The sequence below is a fragment of the Nanorana parkeri genome, unplaced genomic scaffold (genome assembly GCF_000935625.1).
Source record: "Nanorana parkeri isolate BGI_ZX_2015 unplaced genomic scaffold, ASM93562v1 scaffold9, whole genome shotgun sequence".
Lineage (NCBI taxonomy): Eukaryota > Metazoa > Chordata > Amphibia > Anura > Dicroglossidae > Nanorana > Nanorana parkeri.
Genome location: NW_017306277.1, coordinates 2,053,937 through 2,071,388, shown reverse-complemented (window position 1 = coordinate 2,071,388; position 17,452 = coordinate 2,053,937). Strand labels below are relative to the sequence as shown.

Sequence of the window (17,452 nt, the reverse complement as noted above, 5' to 3'; positions counted from 1 at the left end):
ACCCCCCAACAACACCACCCCACTTGTTAATTGCTGCATGTGCAGGGGATTTATTTTTCTGGTTGCTTATATGCTGCTTGTTCCCTGACAGGTCCTTTTTTCTTCAGCCTCATCTCTGATCATGTACCCCTTTGTACAGATCGCTGCTCTGTGGGTCAGTGTGTGCATCTGTCTCTGATCACCTACAAACCTCTCTGACAACATTTAATTTAGCAAGTCACCATTCAGACGTTTGAATTTTTACTGATGTGAGACAATACACACAAACCCTCAGTACTTCTGTAGTAACACGTTGCAGATCTTTGCTGGACAGCCTTTCACAATACAGCTGTGTGCTTCTTCCTTCATGATGGTCTAGACTTGCCACTATCTTCCTCTGTTACATATGGACAGGTCCTCTTCACCCTAAACTCTTTACCTCTGCAGTTAGCTGGTCTTTCTCCGACATGTTCATGTGCACTGCAACTTAGTATTAACATTTTATATGGTGGTGGCCATAGAGAGATACACTCAGCACCCCCCTTCATGTTGCAGACACTTGTGTGCCTCTTCCTTCATGGTCGACTTGTCCATATTGAACTTCCTCTGTCCATATACAGGTCCTCCTCACCCTAACTTCTTTACCTCTGCAGTTAGCTGATCTGTCTCTTGGCAAGTCCTCTGCATTACATTTTAGTATATTATATCACGGTGGTAATACACCCAGCTCCCCCCTCCTCCTCATTAGTTATATGTTGCAGACCATTGCTGCACAGCCTCTCACACTTGTGTGCCTCTTTCCTCATGGTGGTCTAGACTTGTTACAGTCTTCCTCTGTCCATTTAAAGGTCCTCCTCATCCTAAATTCTTTACCTCTGCAGTTAGCTGATCTGTCTCTTGGCAAGTGCTCAGCACTACATTTTAGTATATTATATCATGGTGTTGATACAGCCAGCTCCCCCCTCCTCCCGAGTAGTTACACATTGCAGACCATTGCTGGACAGCCTCTCACACTATAGTTGGTGACTATTCCTTCATAATTGTGTAGAGTTGACACTTTTTTCGTCTGTCCATATACAGACCATGCTAAAGCTCATTTCTTTATTTTTGCAGTTAGCTGATCTCTCTTGGCAAATCTTCTGCACTGCAATTTAGTATTTAATATAGCACTGGCGATGAAGATGTTTAATCTGTTGATTTGTGTACACAGATTTGTAGACAGGTCCCCTTCACCCCAGTCCCTAATATGTCTACTTCTATACAGCTCTGTTTCTGCCCATGCCTGACTAATGCAGTTGTTCTATACCGGTCCTGACATCACTTGGCTCAGTTTTCAGGCAATACCGAAGTCAGAGGATCAGCATGCCTGATACCAGCCAGCATTTTTTTAAATGTGGTCAACAACAGCAGTTGCAGTCCTCTTGTTTTTATCAGCAGGGATTTAGAAGTTATTAAACACTGCAGCTCCTTGCTGAACAACTCCAGTCCTAACCGCTGTCAGCGCAATTGTTTACCTGTCCTCTGCTCTTCAGTAAACCATGATAGATTGCTTTTTGGATACCTTTATGATCCTCAGACCGCCTCTTCTCGTCCAACTTCATACCTGTCTGACACCCCCCTCCCTATAAGGCAGATATAAGCACTTCTCCATATCAGAAGTTAGACAGCTCCCCTCTGTATTTAACACTGGACCCAGTGTAGGCTTTTACTGTCCTGTTTCTAGACAGGTCCTCTTTAATTTAGTATTATTTTAATTTAGTGCTGATTGCTCTGTGTATCTCTCTATGACTATTAGAATTGCCATCAGAATCCAGCTCTGCACCTAGTTACATCACTAACCTTCTCTAATATCCGCAAATTGACACAGCCAGAGCTTCAACCTGCAGCTTCATGCTGTGCTGGACAGCTCCCACTGCAGTCATTGCTGCACTCCCTCATTGACTCCCTCATAAGCGTATTGCTGCCTTGTTTTTTTACACAGGTCCACTTCACTGGAACACTTTCCCCTTTGCAGCTCTCTGTGAGCAGATGACGTGTCCTCTTCCAGCCTGATCGTTTTCTGCTCTATAGTCCTGTGCAGATCTGTGGCTTGTCCTATGTATTTCACTGTCATCACCAAGCACTGTGGTGAAGACATTCTGCATCCAGTTACTTCTCTGACAGTTTTCTTTCCTGTCAACCACTGAACCCATCTTCTTATTTAACAACCTCTGTACCCAGTTATTTCTTTGACATCCCCTACACCAGGTAACCTTTCTGTCATACCCTACACCCACTTCTCTAATAACTCCCACATCTAATATTTCCTACATCCCCTGCACCCACTTACTTATTTTACAACCCCATACACCTACTTACTTCTTTGAAAAACCCTCCCCCCCTTCAATTCAGTGACAACCCCTACACCCACTTACTTAATTAACAACCCCTACACTCACTTACTTCATTAACAACCCCTACACTCACTTACTTCATTAACAACCCCTACACTCACTTACTTCATTAACAACCCCTACACTCACTTACTTCATTGGCAACCCAAACATCAGGTTATCTTTCTTTTCTACCCTAAACCAACTTCTCTAACAAACCCCACATCTAATATTTCCTACATCCCTTGCACCCACTTCTTTGACAACCCCTACACCCACTTACTTCTTTGACAACCTCTACACCCCCTTACTTCTTTGACAACCTCTACACCCATTTATATTTTGACAGCCCCTACACCAGGTTATCTTTCTTGTCATACCTTGCACCCACTTCTCTAACAACCCCTACATCTAATATTTCCTGCACCCACTTACTTCTTTATTTTTACAAACCCTGCACCCCCTATTCTCTGACATCCTTTATAGCCACATTCTTTTCTAATAACCTCCATCATCCACTACCTTTTCTAATATTCCCTATATGTGCCTGCACCCACTTTCTTCTTTGACAACCCCTGCACCCACTTACTTTTTTTCACAACCCTGCACCCCTTAATCTCTGACATACCCTATAGCAACATTCTTCTCTAATAACCCCCTGCATCCACTTCCTTCTCTGATATTCCCTATATGTGCCTTCACCCACTTTCTTCTTTGACAACCCCTGTACCCACTTACTTTTTTCACAACCCTTTCACCCCCTTCTTTGACATTCCCTATAGCCACATCCTTCTCTAATAACCCCCATCATCCAATTCCTTTTCTAACATTCCCTATATGTGCCTGCACCCACTTTCTTCTTTGACAATACTCAGCACCCACTTACTTTTTTTCACAACCCCTTCTCTGACAACCCCAGCTCTCTCAGACCCCAGCTCATCATTGAGTAATCATCCCCTTTGCTGCATTATTCTTCCCCCAGCACTGTGACACCCCCCCTCCCCGTGGCTAGGTCACCCCTCTGCGGCCACCCCAAGTCCCCCCCATCGCCCTCTGGTCATCCTCCTGCGCTCTCGGGATTTATTGGCCCGCAGACAAAGAGCAGGCACCATCTGCCGCGGCACATTAGCAGATTACAGGCACAAATGATCAATGGGACGGCCCCCATCGGCAGTATTTTGTCTCTCTCCGCTTGCCTTTCTCCAGTAAGAGTGCAGGGGAGGAGAGAGTTAAACACGTAAGCACCGCCAATGCCTAGTCTGCACTTAGCTGCACCATCAGGTCCTGCCTGATCCGGAGCTCGCTGCTGCCTTCCTGCCCGGGATTAAAGTAGGGTGCACCAGCAGACCTTCCCCCTCCCCATCCCAGGGTACCCCCGTCCAGGTCGTCGTCCCCCTGCGGACAGCCACACAGCGAGAGCAAAGATGCTGGACCCGTCTTCCAGCGAGGAGGAATCGGAGGAGATAGTGGAAGAGGAATGCAAGGAGGTGCTGGCTCCCAGCACCGGGGCCCGGCTCTCCCCCAGCCGGACCAGCGAGAGCTCCGGGGGTCTACAGCCCAGCAGCAGGAGCAGCAGCGTCCGGCCGTCCAGCCCCAGTCCATCGGTGGTCAGCGAGAAGGAGAAGGAAGAGCTGGAGAGGCTGCAGAAGGAGGATGAGGAGAGGAAGAGGAAGCTGCAGCTCTATGTGTTTGTCATGAGATGTATCGCCTACCCCTTCAATGCCAAGCAGCCCACCGACATGGCGAGGAGGCAGCAGAAGGTGAGCAGAACAATAGAGGATGAGACCCCCTTCCTATGCACTGTAAGGACCATGGACAGCTGCTGCAAAACCTCTTGGCTGGGGAAGGAGGGGGGTGAACTGTCACCTGATCACTGAAGTGTATCTGCTAACATTAATGGATGGCCAAGAGCTTCTGCAGCAGCATCCTTTAGGAAGGTTGGGAAGGGGGGGATGTGTGCTTAGGCCACCCTACTGTTGCTGCTTTCTGTAGTACCAGAGCAATGCATCGATTTTAATTTTTTTTTTGTGCACCCTCTTTGGGGCTCACGTTAGGAGAGTAAATCAATGGGAGCTATAGAATCACAGCATCTGCGCCCTCCCATAACCCAGCTCTCCTCCATAGGCGTCACCAGTGCTTGGTTCCATGGAACAGAGCCACCTATAGGGCGAGAGCGGGAATGCCGGCAGAGAGAGGGGAGGGAAGGAAAGGGATGGCTTGTGAGCTTGATACAGGAAGGATCATTTGTTTATCTCACATCCAGCAGACCGTCCATTCATAGAAGCAGGGATGTGTTCCCTGGCCCTTGCTACGCCGGTGCCTTCGGCTGCTTGACAGCTTATTGGAAGCCGTGCGGACCAAGGGTGCGGCGCCGTGTCTTCTCGGCGTGTTGCAAGAGATGTTGCAAGGGTATGGTTAAGCTCAATCGATACACCTATGTGCAGCGTGCTGGAATTATTGCAGTGTCAGTAAATCATCCTGGGCTTTGTGTGGTGAAGTCCCCGGGGCCATGTCTTTGGGTTGGAAGGAAAACAAAAGGTATGCAAGAGCAGAGAGCAGGGCACTTAGTTGGCCGTTGAGTCTAATGGGGCCTTGGCTTTAACATTACCTGCTTTAGTGGTAGAGAACCAGCAGGGCATTTACGAGGACCCTCTGGGGGGTTCTGGTGACCCTTGCTGTCTGCAGCAAGGGCATAGGTGTAGACGTCGAAGACTGCTACAGGGCCCAGTAGCAAGGGGACTCACTGCGGTCTGGCCCTGAATGTTTAGTAGCATATTCAGAGTTTTTTTTGATAAAACAAATGCATTTAACCTAGTCGCCTGTTTGCTGCAGAAGCTATTACAGTGCAACCAGATAATAATTTAGAATGTCACAGGCCTTAATAGAGGCATTGTGGTTAAAATGGCGATGGAAGCGAGAGGGGGCCCTAAACCTAACTGCCATGGTGCTCCATTATGTGTTGTTACAGTCCTGTTCACCAGAGGTCATGGAAGCATTTTTAAAAGGAAGAATCCTGTATAGATACATAGAAGCATTACTCAATTCACAGGAGCATCATTAAAGGGAACAGTGCACTGACATCATCTATCTGCAAAGGCAATAAAGGGCATTATATATGAAAAGTGTGCTAACAAGAACATATGTTGTCACCTGTAGCATTCAATCTAGTTTAATGTTCAACTCATGGACACTGATTGATTGCTATGGGGAAGGAACTTTTCATGGTGGCATGGTTTTCATACATAGGGTTTGGGACCCAGCCAGGCATAGGTACATTCCTAAACAGGCGATTTCCATTGCACTGTAAACGTGTCACATGGTCCTCTGATGGACTCCTTATACCCCTTCAAAATATTAATCACATTTAATGATTGCATTACACCCAGGGATGGATATTCATCCCTGGAGCCTGTAGGCATACAACTTTTGGCATCCTAAGTAACATAGGTTCACTTTTTATACAGAACCCTTTTTTGTTTTCCTGGTCCTGACATGACTTAGAACTAGAGTAGCCAACCTTGGAATTGCAGCTGTGGTGAGACTACAAATTCCATCATGCCTTTATCTCTGGGAGTCATGCCTGTGGCTGTCAGAGTCTTGGAATGCACCATGGAATTTGTAACTTCACCACAGCTGGAGGGCCAAGGTTGCCCACCCTTGACTTACAATATTGAGATACTGGGGTTGATTTACTAATAGAGTGAACACTGTTAACCTAGCACAGTGAATTTGTACTTAGCTTATTAAATGAGGCGAAGGAAAGGCGAATGTCCTTTGTAAAGAATACACTATCACGTGCAGGGGGAAATAAAAAAAACAGGATTTTTCATTGTACACCATTGGGTTGTTGAAGTTCGCAAAGCTTCACATCATTCACTATAGCAAAGTAAAAATTCATAGTGCAAAGTGAACAGGCTTAACTCTTTTAGTAAATAAACCTCAATTTCAAAAGCAATTGGTATGAGATGACTATGCCTACTGATGATAGAAAAATAAGTGTCTCTAATAAAAGAAAGGCCTCCTTTTTGCCTTTGGCACCTATAGAAGTATATGGCTACCTTGTGACAAATAGCACCTCGCGCCAAACCTTGTGTAGCTGCAAGCACTATAAGAAGTGTTACCCAAATGTATCAGATTATAATAATGAATGTGCTGCGCTTCAGCTAGAACAATAAATAAATAAACAAATCTCTATAAAAAAATAAGTGCTAAACAATACATGCAATCAAAGTGTTCACAATTGCTCTTCTTGTAAATATCAATCCTAAATAATATCCCTCTGGAAAGTTCGATCATATATTCCGTGTTCAGATGTGCACACATTGGTGCATGGACTTTGTATAAAGAAAGGAAGGATAAAGAGTGTGGTGCACTTGGGACAAATCTTGAGCACTATATGGCTACCATGCCTAATGGTAAATCAGCCCCAATAATACCTTTCAATAAAGACACATATACATTGATACATTGTTGTGTATATTGATTAAATAACTGTATAGCATAGGACAGATTGCATGGACTCTTTGGTGGTCATAACATGGTGGCCCTGCATCTCCATGTCTGGATCTCCAAGAAAGCTTATCTGGCAGAGCCTCAGAGCGTCGTGAAGGTGCCTGTGTGCTAATGGAAACTGGCAAACCTTGGTACATAACTCAACAATACATCAAAGACCCCAGCCTGGGATTGGCTCATCCCCAGCCATAGCAGCTCTGCCTTTGATTCTTTGACATTAAAGGAAGCCCAAGCAGACCCCTTGCCGATAGACAACCATTGAGTCACTTGTGGCTGAAAGATATACCTACGGATTAAACTACAGGGGCCATCATTTCATCTCATTCCATTGCTGTTTTATTTGATTTATTCTTGAACATCATATGGTACATAGCATCCAGTGAACCAGCCCAGCCTTATTTACTAAAAAAGAGATGCCAGCCCTATAAAAAATGAGAATCAGCTTAACACTAACTGAATCACATTTAGTTTGCTAAAGCACCATAGTAATAAAACAATCACCTATTTTTAAAAATAATGTTGAATTGATAAAATACTTATTTTTCAGATTTGTTTTTATCTCCTTATGCAGCTGGTCTCCTGAAGCCTCCTTGCAGTCACTTCCTACCCACATGCACTCCATGGATGACTGCATGGATTTTCTCAGGGCAGGCTATCTGATGGTGACAATAGTGTCCTATGCCTGCGTAATGTATGTTATAATGGCCAGTTGCAGTGGCAGGCTACAGGAGCTCAATTAGGAGAGAAAGCTGGAGCATTATCGTCCCTTAACCGGAAGTGCCGGAACAAGGGCAAGGCAGGATCACCAGGTATTATTTTACTGAAAGCTGCAAATTTAAAGATATTTAAAATCACTTTTGAAATTACATTATTGTGTGAAATATTATGTATGAGAGTTTAGTGATTGGGTTTAAATATACTTAAATATAAGCGTTATAGCACAAATTATGGCGGTTCAGATACCAAGTACCGTGCTCTGTACAAGTACAAGTACTGATACTTTTCCAGCTCCAAGACTAGACTAGAGAAAAATTCAAAAGTTAGGAGGCAGCTGTCATTATTAAGGAGCACACAGAGCTCTTGGGATTTGTACATCTCTGTTTTTATGTATGATTTATAAATATATATATAAGGGATGCACATATACCATTTTTTCAAGTACAAGTACTGATACTTGTCCAAGTACTCACAGATACAAGTACTGATACATTTTTGTTTAGTGTCATGTAACAGTTTTTCTAAATCAATACAAACTAACGATTTCAAGACAGTGGTGGAGCACCAGAGCCATATCCCAGCTACAACCCTGGTAGTTCTTGTGAAAATGCCAATTATCGGCACTGGTATCTGAACTGGTACCTGAACATCCCTAGCACAGATGAAAGCTGAACTGTAGTTAGTGGCCCAGAGTGGCTTACATGCTAGCTTCTTTCAGCATGGTATTAAAGTAGAATTAAAGTCTCATATAATTTTTTTTTGCATATATCTACTGCAAGCAAGCAGTAGATATATGCCACAATATAAAAAAAGTGGCCAAATATGAAATACTTACCTGAGCAGTTAACCCTTGCAGTTCCAGTTCGAGGGTGGCTCTACTGCAAGGGGAGTTTTTATTTATTTTTTGCTGGGAGATATGCGTAAACAATTATCTATCATACATCTATTATATTAAATAAGAATGGCATTACTCCAAATAGTTCATAATCTAATTTCTGCATGATTTAATTAGCAACTTGGCTATAATTTACCCACTGCACTGTGTGCAGAACAGCTTCCTGAGGCTTACTTTGTAAAACCCCGAAAAGAGCAATGATAGTGTGCAGTAAACCAGTGAAACCAAAAAGCATCATTGGGACCATTGAGAATAATGAAAAATGCTTCTTGACTGGTTACTGCTGCCTACCGTACAAGACACACTATCCCTCATCTCATTCAATAATCCTCAATGATTTGTACAAAGTAAATGTGCTTATTGTTACAGCATTTGAACAATTCCCGTTGTGCGATGGCCTGCTTTTTAATACTATGCTATGCAGATCATTCCACATTGTGTGCTTTTCTAATTATTCAGAAGAAGAGATAAGGGATGATTTCCTGGTAAAGAGTTAAAGACACGCAGAGAAATGATTATGGGTTCATGTTCGTTTATAGAGTTTACTATTTTTGAAGGGCTTTGTTGATGGAGGAAATACAGAAAAACGCCCCAAACTTGTGTTAGATTATTGGGATTGCGTTCCATCTGATTCTATAAATTATTATCGCTAGCGCTTGTGTTATTTGATTATCCTGCTTTGGTGGTGTCTGTATTTTCTTAGTCACAAATGTACCCAGACGATTGTTGCATCCTGTCTCCTACAGGCCTGGTGTTAAGGTAATGTAGAGATTGAACAACTGAACAATGTTCTGATCGGTTGTTCAATCTCTAAAACCGTATTTATTTTTAACATGTTATATTCATTTAAAAAGTCATGTTCATTTATTTATAAATGCAGCTTTTATTAAGATAAATGATGATCCTGCCATGAAGGTCCTTGATCAGTCACTTAAGGTGGCCATTCACTATGCCTATTTCCTGAAGAACGGGCCAAAATTGGCACAGTGGGTGCTGCTGTTGGCACCCCTTTGGTTGGCATTTCAGATCAGCTGATCGATTGAGCCAGTTGGAAAATCTTCGAATGAACAGAGCAGGCAGCCAATGAGCTTCTGGCACTGTTTGAGTATTCTGACAGCGGCCGTTGTCAAAATACAATGCAGGCAGCAGGAGATTCCTCGATCAACGTTTGTAGCGTTGATGGAGGAATCTGTTCTATTTTTTTCATTCAGCCCGTGGGTTAAACGAAAAAAATAGAACAGTGTATGGCCAGCTTTACTGTTTAGTGTAGAGATGGACAAATCTCAGGAGCCAGGTCGTCAATGCTCCTTACAAATTACAGCTGGTGACTGATTTTGTTGTCAATTAAGCTGGTCCCTAAAAAAATCCTGCTGGCTCCTGGATTGGACAGACTGGCTCCTGAATTCTATAATAATTAGCCCACCACTGATTTGGAGTAACAATCTGACCTTATCCTCCAAGTGTTCTACTGCATTGTCACCCTGTCACATGGGCTTCCCATTGAGACTGCACCTGCTGTTTCTGTACACATTATGGTTGCATGGTCCACTGTTGTCACCAGTGAACCCCACTTCGAGAAATGTAATTTAGCCATTTCTGGAATGCATGTGGACGGGAAGTGGCTGCAAAAGTTCAGCAGTACAGAGATGAAACACAGGATGAAAAAGAGATGAAAACAAGTTTTTTTTATTAAAGGCTGATTCTACCTTCTGCAAAAAATGTATAAATGTATCCACATTGAATAAAAAAATTAATTTGCAAAGTATTTGCAACCGTGATCAATGGATTGCGGGTACAATGCCCAGGCCTCTTGCAGCCTCTCCATACCGAGGTACAGACCTTAATTAATGGGGCTGGAGGAAGTTAGTTAAGTGTGGTAATTCATCGCCTGTGTGCTCCATTGAGAGCCACAAGTCCCTCCGCCACTGTATATTCATTTGTTCATCCTGTGTATGAATATGTGAATGAATGATGCGACCATGTAGGCAGAGCCATGCATAGCCATGCCGTATTAAAATATAGACACGATGCTCAGGGAGAGGAACCGCTTGATACATCTGAAAGTGTTGCAGTGCGTTACTGCACACATTTTAACATGCGTTATTTGCTATGGTGCACTGCTCCTTGTGTGTTTGTATGGTGCATTAGGTGAAATTCAGAACTAATCATGTGTTACCGCATCTTTAACCACTAGTAAAATGCATAAAGCCAGCTTTAAAGTAGTATTAAACTCTCAGCCTTTTTTAAAATAATGAATGCAGAATAAACAAATATAAATTGCCCAGCAAAGTATTTCTACATTTTTACCCAAGCACATACAGTCATCATGTTTTCGAACAACTGGCTCCAACTCTCTTAACTCAGCTTCCCTGCACATCCCTGCAAGGAACAACAAAGCCTTCAGCAACTGTCTGTCCACTAGGTTGGCGAAGTGAAGGGGGAAGGAGTGGGGAGTAGGGGAGAGGCTTGCCTTGCTGTGTCTGTGTGTTTGTGGATCAATATGTATCCTGCTGCACTCCTTACCGGGTTCAAATGAAAAAACCTGTACAGTTCAGGTGGGTGCTTTGAATGACCACGTATGGCCCCGTGAAATAGCATAAAGTTCAGAAATGTCACAGCCTGAGCTGTCATTCTGAGCCTGATGAAGGGGACCGTGTGAGGCCCCTAAAGTGCTTCCCTTGTATGACAGGTTTGTGTCATTAAATGGATCTTTTTCACGTTTGAATTGGTGTGCTGGTGACATTTCTCAACTTTGTGTGTTTGTGGAGACACACACAGCTTACTAGCACACACAAGGGTGGCTCCATTGGACCCTGCAAGGGAAAGGAGCCACCCTAAAGCAAGATATCAGGACCAGTGCTGAGGGAACCAGATGATTATGCAGGAAGCTTTTAAACGTTAAGGATCAGAATCCATTGTAAGTGATTTGCATTTGAAATAACTTAAATTTCTTTTGACTTTAATACTAAAATTAAGTAGGGAAACTTTAACTTTTCAGCACTTTGGAACCGTCAGAACAATTAAATATGGTTGGCTGCTAAGGGTTTTGTTAATTTCTGTTTGGCTATTGTGATAAATAAATATGTATGTGAATGTAGTTAGGGTTGCATGTCCTTTATATGTGTAATGTTAAAGTTATGTAAGGAATGCTGTCATAGTAATATCCGGTTGGGATACAGTTATGATGAATTATTTATGTGAGACTGATATATAGCTATTTTCTCATTTGTATCTGCCAGGAAAGCAACAGGTAACAATGTGTGGTCTTTTAGCAGCTGGGCAAGTAGATGTTCCAGCATGGTTTGTCAGTTCCTCGATAGACTAAAGGTTTGGGGGTACCTACACGTTAACCCCAACTGTTTCTCTTTTGAAACCAAATTTCTCTGTCCATCTTTTGCCCCCAATTTTTCTTTTTTTAACTCATGTATTCATCAGTATAAATATACAGGATGTACTTTTTTTAACAACATTTACTTACAATTATTTAATTTTGTTTTAGATTCAGTCCTTTTAATGGTTGATTTGCTTACTTTTATATAATGATATTACTTATTGCAGCTGGTCAAACCTTTGTTTTAATTTTTGAATGACATCACTGCTCCTCGTCAGGTTCAAGTGCTCCTCGCATTTATTGATTAAAAATACTATTTTAGATCCTAGACCAAAATGAGCACGTAACCCTTGCAGTGCGGAGGTAGCCCCATTTCAAGGGTTACTTTGTAATTTGCCCAGGCTACCTTGCTACAAATCCCTTCATGCCTCTGCCTCTGGGAGAGGCATGAGAGGGAGGTCAGAGTCTTGCAATGTCTGAGCAGTGAGCACCCCACCTGCCTGCCGACAGCCCACCACCAGCCCGCTGAAGCTTCGCCCCAGTCCGCCCATGCCCAACCCCTAACCCGGCCACCAAGCTATGTGTGGAGAGGGAGGAGACAGGGAATAGCCTCCCTGTCCCTCACTTGCTTGTCACTGGTGAGGCATTCGGATCGATGTGCTGTTTTGTTCTCTTCCTTTTTTTTCATTGGACAGCTTGGACCAATTTTTCTTTGCGATTGGTCCAAACCATCCACAGAGCTCAAGTCTCTAACACCAAGTAGAGGCTGTTGCAGCTCTTGCCTGACTATGTTAGGTTACACAAGCAGTGGGGAAGCCCGCTGTTGTGTAACCTAACTTAGCTGTCAAAAGTTGGATGGAGCGCCGCCTGTAATTAACAGGCAGTGCTCCATCCATGACAGGTTACACAGCGGGGAGGCTTTCCCTGCTGTGTAACCTGTTGCAAGCTGCTCTGAATGGAGAAAAAGTTGTCAGCTTCAGACTTGAATAATACCATAATAGGGATGCACTGGAGTAACTCTGGCTATTGCAGTGTTTCACATGTTCCCCTTGAGCTGACCAGGTTTAAAATAGTCTGAGGCATCTGATGACACTGCAATGTTTCTATAATGCATTGGAGTATATATGGAAGTATACACAATTAAAGAAAGAGAAATACCATTTTCAACACATTGCACATGGCGGTACGTTTTTTTCTGTGTGGTCAAATTATGTTATTGCACATGTAGACAGTATAGAAATGAGGTTGTGATGCCCTTGATAAAACACTATTGATGGTATACTCCAGGGCTGGACACATTTCAGAAGCCAGGTAGCCAATTCTCCTTTAAAATTATAGCTGGCATCTAACTTTTGGGTTTTTTTTCTAGCCGTTGGTCAATGGAGCTGACCTCTTAAAAAATCCTGCAGGCTCCTGCATTGGACAGACTGGCTCTTGAATTCCATATTTATTTTTTCACCCCTAGTATACACCAATCAGATTCTGACCTACCTAGGAAGTCTGAATATGATTAGTGATATAGAAAGCAGACAAACCTCTGCACAGCACCGGCTTCAGGAAGTTCACCCCAACTGACGCAGAAGTTATTTCTGGATTCCGGGTGCAGTAGATTAAACAGATCTCATGTAAGTATACATTGAGTGGACTTTATTCCAGTTGCATTGTCTAGTAAATATCATTAGTAATTCAATGACTGGTTTTACTGGTTGACATGACTGACTCCAAAAATTACATGGTGTGATCCATACGGGTTCTCAAATGCACAGGACTAACATGCTTAAAGGAGAACTATGAGGTGAGTGCTTTTCACTCACCTCATAGTTCTAGCCGACCTGTGACAATGAGACTGTCACAGGTCGGCTCAGTAGATTGGGATCCTGTCACAGCTCTCTGCCGTGACAGGGAGGGGCTGGATTCCTCCCTCCCCGCTCTGATCCGCCAGCACTGACTGGCGGAACGGACGGGGGAGGGGGCGGGTACAGCTGGCTCTGCCTCTAGATAGGGAAAGCCAGCTGTCAGTCACGCAGCTGGGTGGATCCCGGCATAATTGTCGGGATCCGCTTCAGCTGCCGCGTCTCAGTATACCGCGAGGTAGGGTGACGGGAGGACGCTAGTTTGTGTCCTCCCGTTACCCTAAGGAGAACTATGGGGAAAAGCCTTAAACCCATAGTTCTCCCTTAAGAAACATTGGAGAATATTTTTACCAAAAGAAGGTGAATCCTGGCACATTCTCCTGCTTTGATCGTTGAATACATTTGTAGGATGTCGATGAGTGAGTGGTTTTGAGCGTGGCACTTTATCCATAGAAATCAATGGCAGACTGCTAATAGGATCAATCTAATGCAATCCAGTCCAAAATAGCACAGGCCCAGTGGATGTAAAAGTCACATATTATAAATAAAGCTGGTGTTAGAATTCCGAATTCAGATGTCCAGGTAATGGCAGCTAATGGAACTTGATCTGGTGGACGTGTAAATGGCAAATGCTCTTTATAACTGCAATGAAAGATTCAATAGACATTGGGCCTAAAATCAGAAGTGGATGATCAGTGGAATGTACTATTCATGGCTTCATAAATATATAATACATCCAAACAGATACAGTTCTACATCTATCTCAAAATCTTGTGTCTCTCAAAAAATAACAGGACAATCAAAAGAAAACATAAAAAGCATAGGAGGCAGCTTCATAATTGCGCTGTTACACATGCTCTCGTGATGAGATTCAGATGTTCCAGTAATGGCAGCAAATGCAATACTATATGTTCTGGTGGACATGTAAGCAGCAAATGCTCTTTTTAGCCACAATGAAAGATCCAATAGATATTTGACTTAAAATAAGTCCCGGCAGACTTCCTTAGGAGCATAACGCATAGGAGGCGACTTTGTAATTGCACCATAACACATGCTGTTCATCCAGTCCTGCGATTTGCACAGCTCAGTCATAAAGAACAGCCCTGTCTGGCAGGCTAGGAGACATTAATTTTCTCTGCTGAAGTTAGAGGATCTTTACCCAGATCTTCAAAATTACAACAAAGGCATCTTTAGAAATGTTTAGTAATGACAATCTACAAACTTCTAAATACCTGCCTGATTTTTATTTTTTGCATACCTTATTTTTCTGTTCTTGCCCAGTCTTCTCACAGTGTCAATTTTAACTAAGGGCAGGTTACTATATCTCCCTTTACTTCCTGGAACTCTGGCACAGGTGACTAGCACATATGATCATGCACATCATCTCAGGGGAGGAAAATGCCTTTCCCTGAATTCTTGTGAGATTACAGATGAGATTTCTCAGCAATGCTCTGCTGATGTAACCTTCCCAGGATGCAATGCTTGGGCACCATTGCACCATTGTGCCAAAGTGGAACAGGAAGTGGAAAAAAGAAATTGTAAGTAAATTAAAACTACAGTGTGTTTGTTTAACTAATGAATGTAAGATGATTTCGTATCAGCATGCAGAGCTGAATGCTGATGTGATTTTTAGTGAAAGGGGGTAAAGGTCTGCTTTAAGTTGGTTCTTGTCTCTCCTGCAGCCTGTGACTGGACAGTGAAAGGAAAAAATAAGCTCATTGGTGAGTGAGGATTCATGGACACTGAGGATTGTTGGGACTGACCTTTACTATATGTGTGTGTGTATGTATATATATATATATATCTATATATATATATATATATAAAATCAGGGTTGGACAAATCCCAGGTACACTGTAGCAAATACACCTAAACAACTGGAACTGGCTCTTGAAAAAAATCCTGCAAGCTGCTGAATATTAATGTGCATATGTACATAATAGTATTATTTTTATTTTATTTTGAGCACTGTTACTATCAATTTATAAAAAAACACAATATTTTCATCAATAGATCTATCGCACTGTATCCTTTATGTATAACTTGTGCATCGTTATTTCAGCCTGTTTGATAAAGCTGCTTTGAGGGTATTAGGAGATCATTATTCATTTGTTTTTAAGGATCCATCAATATTTTTATTTGCTTTATAAATATTCCTTAGTGGCAAACACATGCAAAAAAAATGAGGAAAATATATAATATCTGCTTTTATAATATGTGTCTCTGTACCCCGCTGATAAGACACTGGCTTAATTCATTAAAGTAACACTAACTTAGATCTTCTTTGCACTGTATAATACAAATCAGACGCTCGCTGTCCTCTTGGGATATGTATGACTGAGGAGGCTGTGTCATTATTTCTGTGTAAGCAATTGATGTAACTGCGGTAGTATATCTAAAAGCATCGGAACAGGCCTGTGACTCAACAGGAGAGAGATGCTTTTAGTCAAATGCCAAAAAAAAGAAAACAAGATGCAGTTGGCTTCCGCCTGCAGTGACTCACCTGCAGCTTCGTCGTGGGTTTCCAACGTTGGCTTTATGGTGGAAACTTTTGGGGCTGGTGGGCAGTTTTAAAGATTATTGATCTCAGCATTTGAGATGTAAAGCTCATTTCCGGGCATCAGACAATATTTGTCCAGTACTTCCTTCCTGTCACTGTATCAGTAAACTGAAAAAAAGTACATTTTACCTGTATTTTTTATTTTTTTGGCCTGTAGATATGAATGTTTTTATTCATGGAGATGTTATCACAAGTTTGTATATCATTCAGGCTCAGTAGCAGGCAGGGGAGAGGTCTACAGGACTTCCTATGTATATTCAGGGGCTCCTAAGAGCCCTCCTCCTGCAGGAAGTCCATGGGTGGCTTTTATAGGCAGTGCATGGGCAGTGACAGGGGAGCACAGAACTCCCCTGCCATCACTGCAGCATCAGCATATACAGCTTGGATTTGGTCAAACAAATGCAGTTCACTGATGCCCTGTAACTCACTGCCACCTGCTCCATTGCTTATCGTCTTGGTACTGAATGTTACTCAGCAGTACTAACAGGTATAGTCAGGGCATTAGTCTCTCTTACTTGCTGCTCACATTTGCCTGTCTCTATTCTTGTAGGTATAGCAGAGAGTGTGCCAATTTAGTAAGGTGTTCTAATACATTCATATTGGAGTGCTGCAACCTTGGACTTGTATTACTATTCATTTGAAGCTATATCGAGAAGGCTTCATTGGAGTCCCATCTGCTTGGATATGTAGTTCCTGAACATTGCGACGGCCTTAAGTTTGCTCAAAGCTTGGCAAGAGAAGTCAGAGTTTATATTTCCCAGTTCTAGAGGTGAATCAAGACCGCAAAAGATAAAGACATGCCATGCAGCGATGAGTCCATGGAGTAAATACCTGCCAATTCTCTATAACAACATAGATTGTTTGTACAGCCAGATTTATTCCGGAGCTCCAGTACATAGAGCAGACAGTGCTGTCACCACAAATGTTATTAATAAATCAAGAGCAGCCAAAAAGTTTGTTTATGTGCAGCATAAAGGTAAATTGTATCGGTCATTCTTTCAGTAGAATGACTTTCCATTTAAGCTTAGACAAATACAAGATCCCGAGCAAGTGGCTGCTCTCCAGTGTCTGTGGACATCTACCGTGAAGCATAGGTGCTCTGACTAATTGTTATCATATAGATAGATCATAGGCTCTGCCTGCAGCTGTCTTTATATTCTTGGAAAGGAAAGTGTTTTTTAGGCTTTTTTTAGGACTTGTGTCAATGGGCTTGTTTTGATGGCCAAATGCATC

General features: G+C 42.7%; 1 protein-coding gene across 1 annotated transcript in view; it reads left to right on the top strand.

Moving 5' to 3' along the window:
- The first annotated feature begins 3,764 nt into the window (after nucleotides 1-3,764).
- The window catches only part of CADPS (calcium dependent secretion activator), a 372,013-nt gene continuing 358,325 nt past the window's right edge, over nucleotides 3,765-17,452 (top strand). The window contains exon 1 of the mRNA XM_018554448.1: nucleotides 3,765-4,111. Within this exon, the coding sequence (XP_018409950.1) occupies nucleotides 3,776-4,111 (336 nt within the window). The 5' untranslated portion in view covers nucleotides 3,765-3,775. The remainder of the gene's footprint in view (nucleotides 4,112-17,452) is intronic.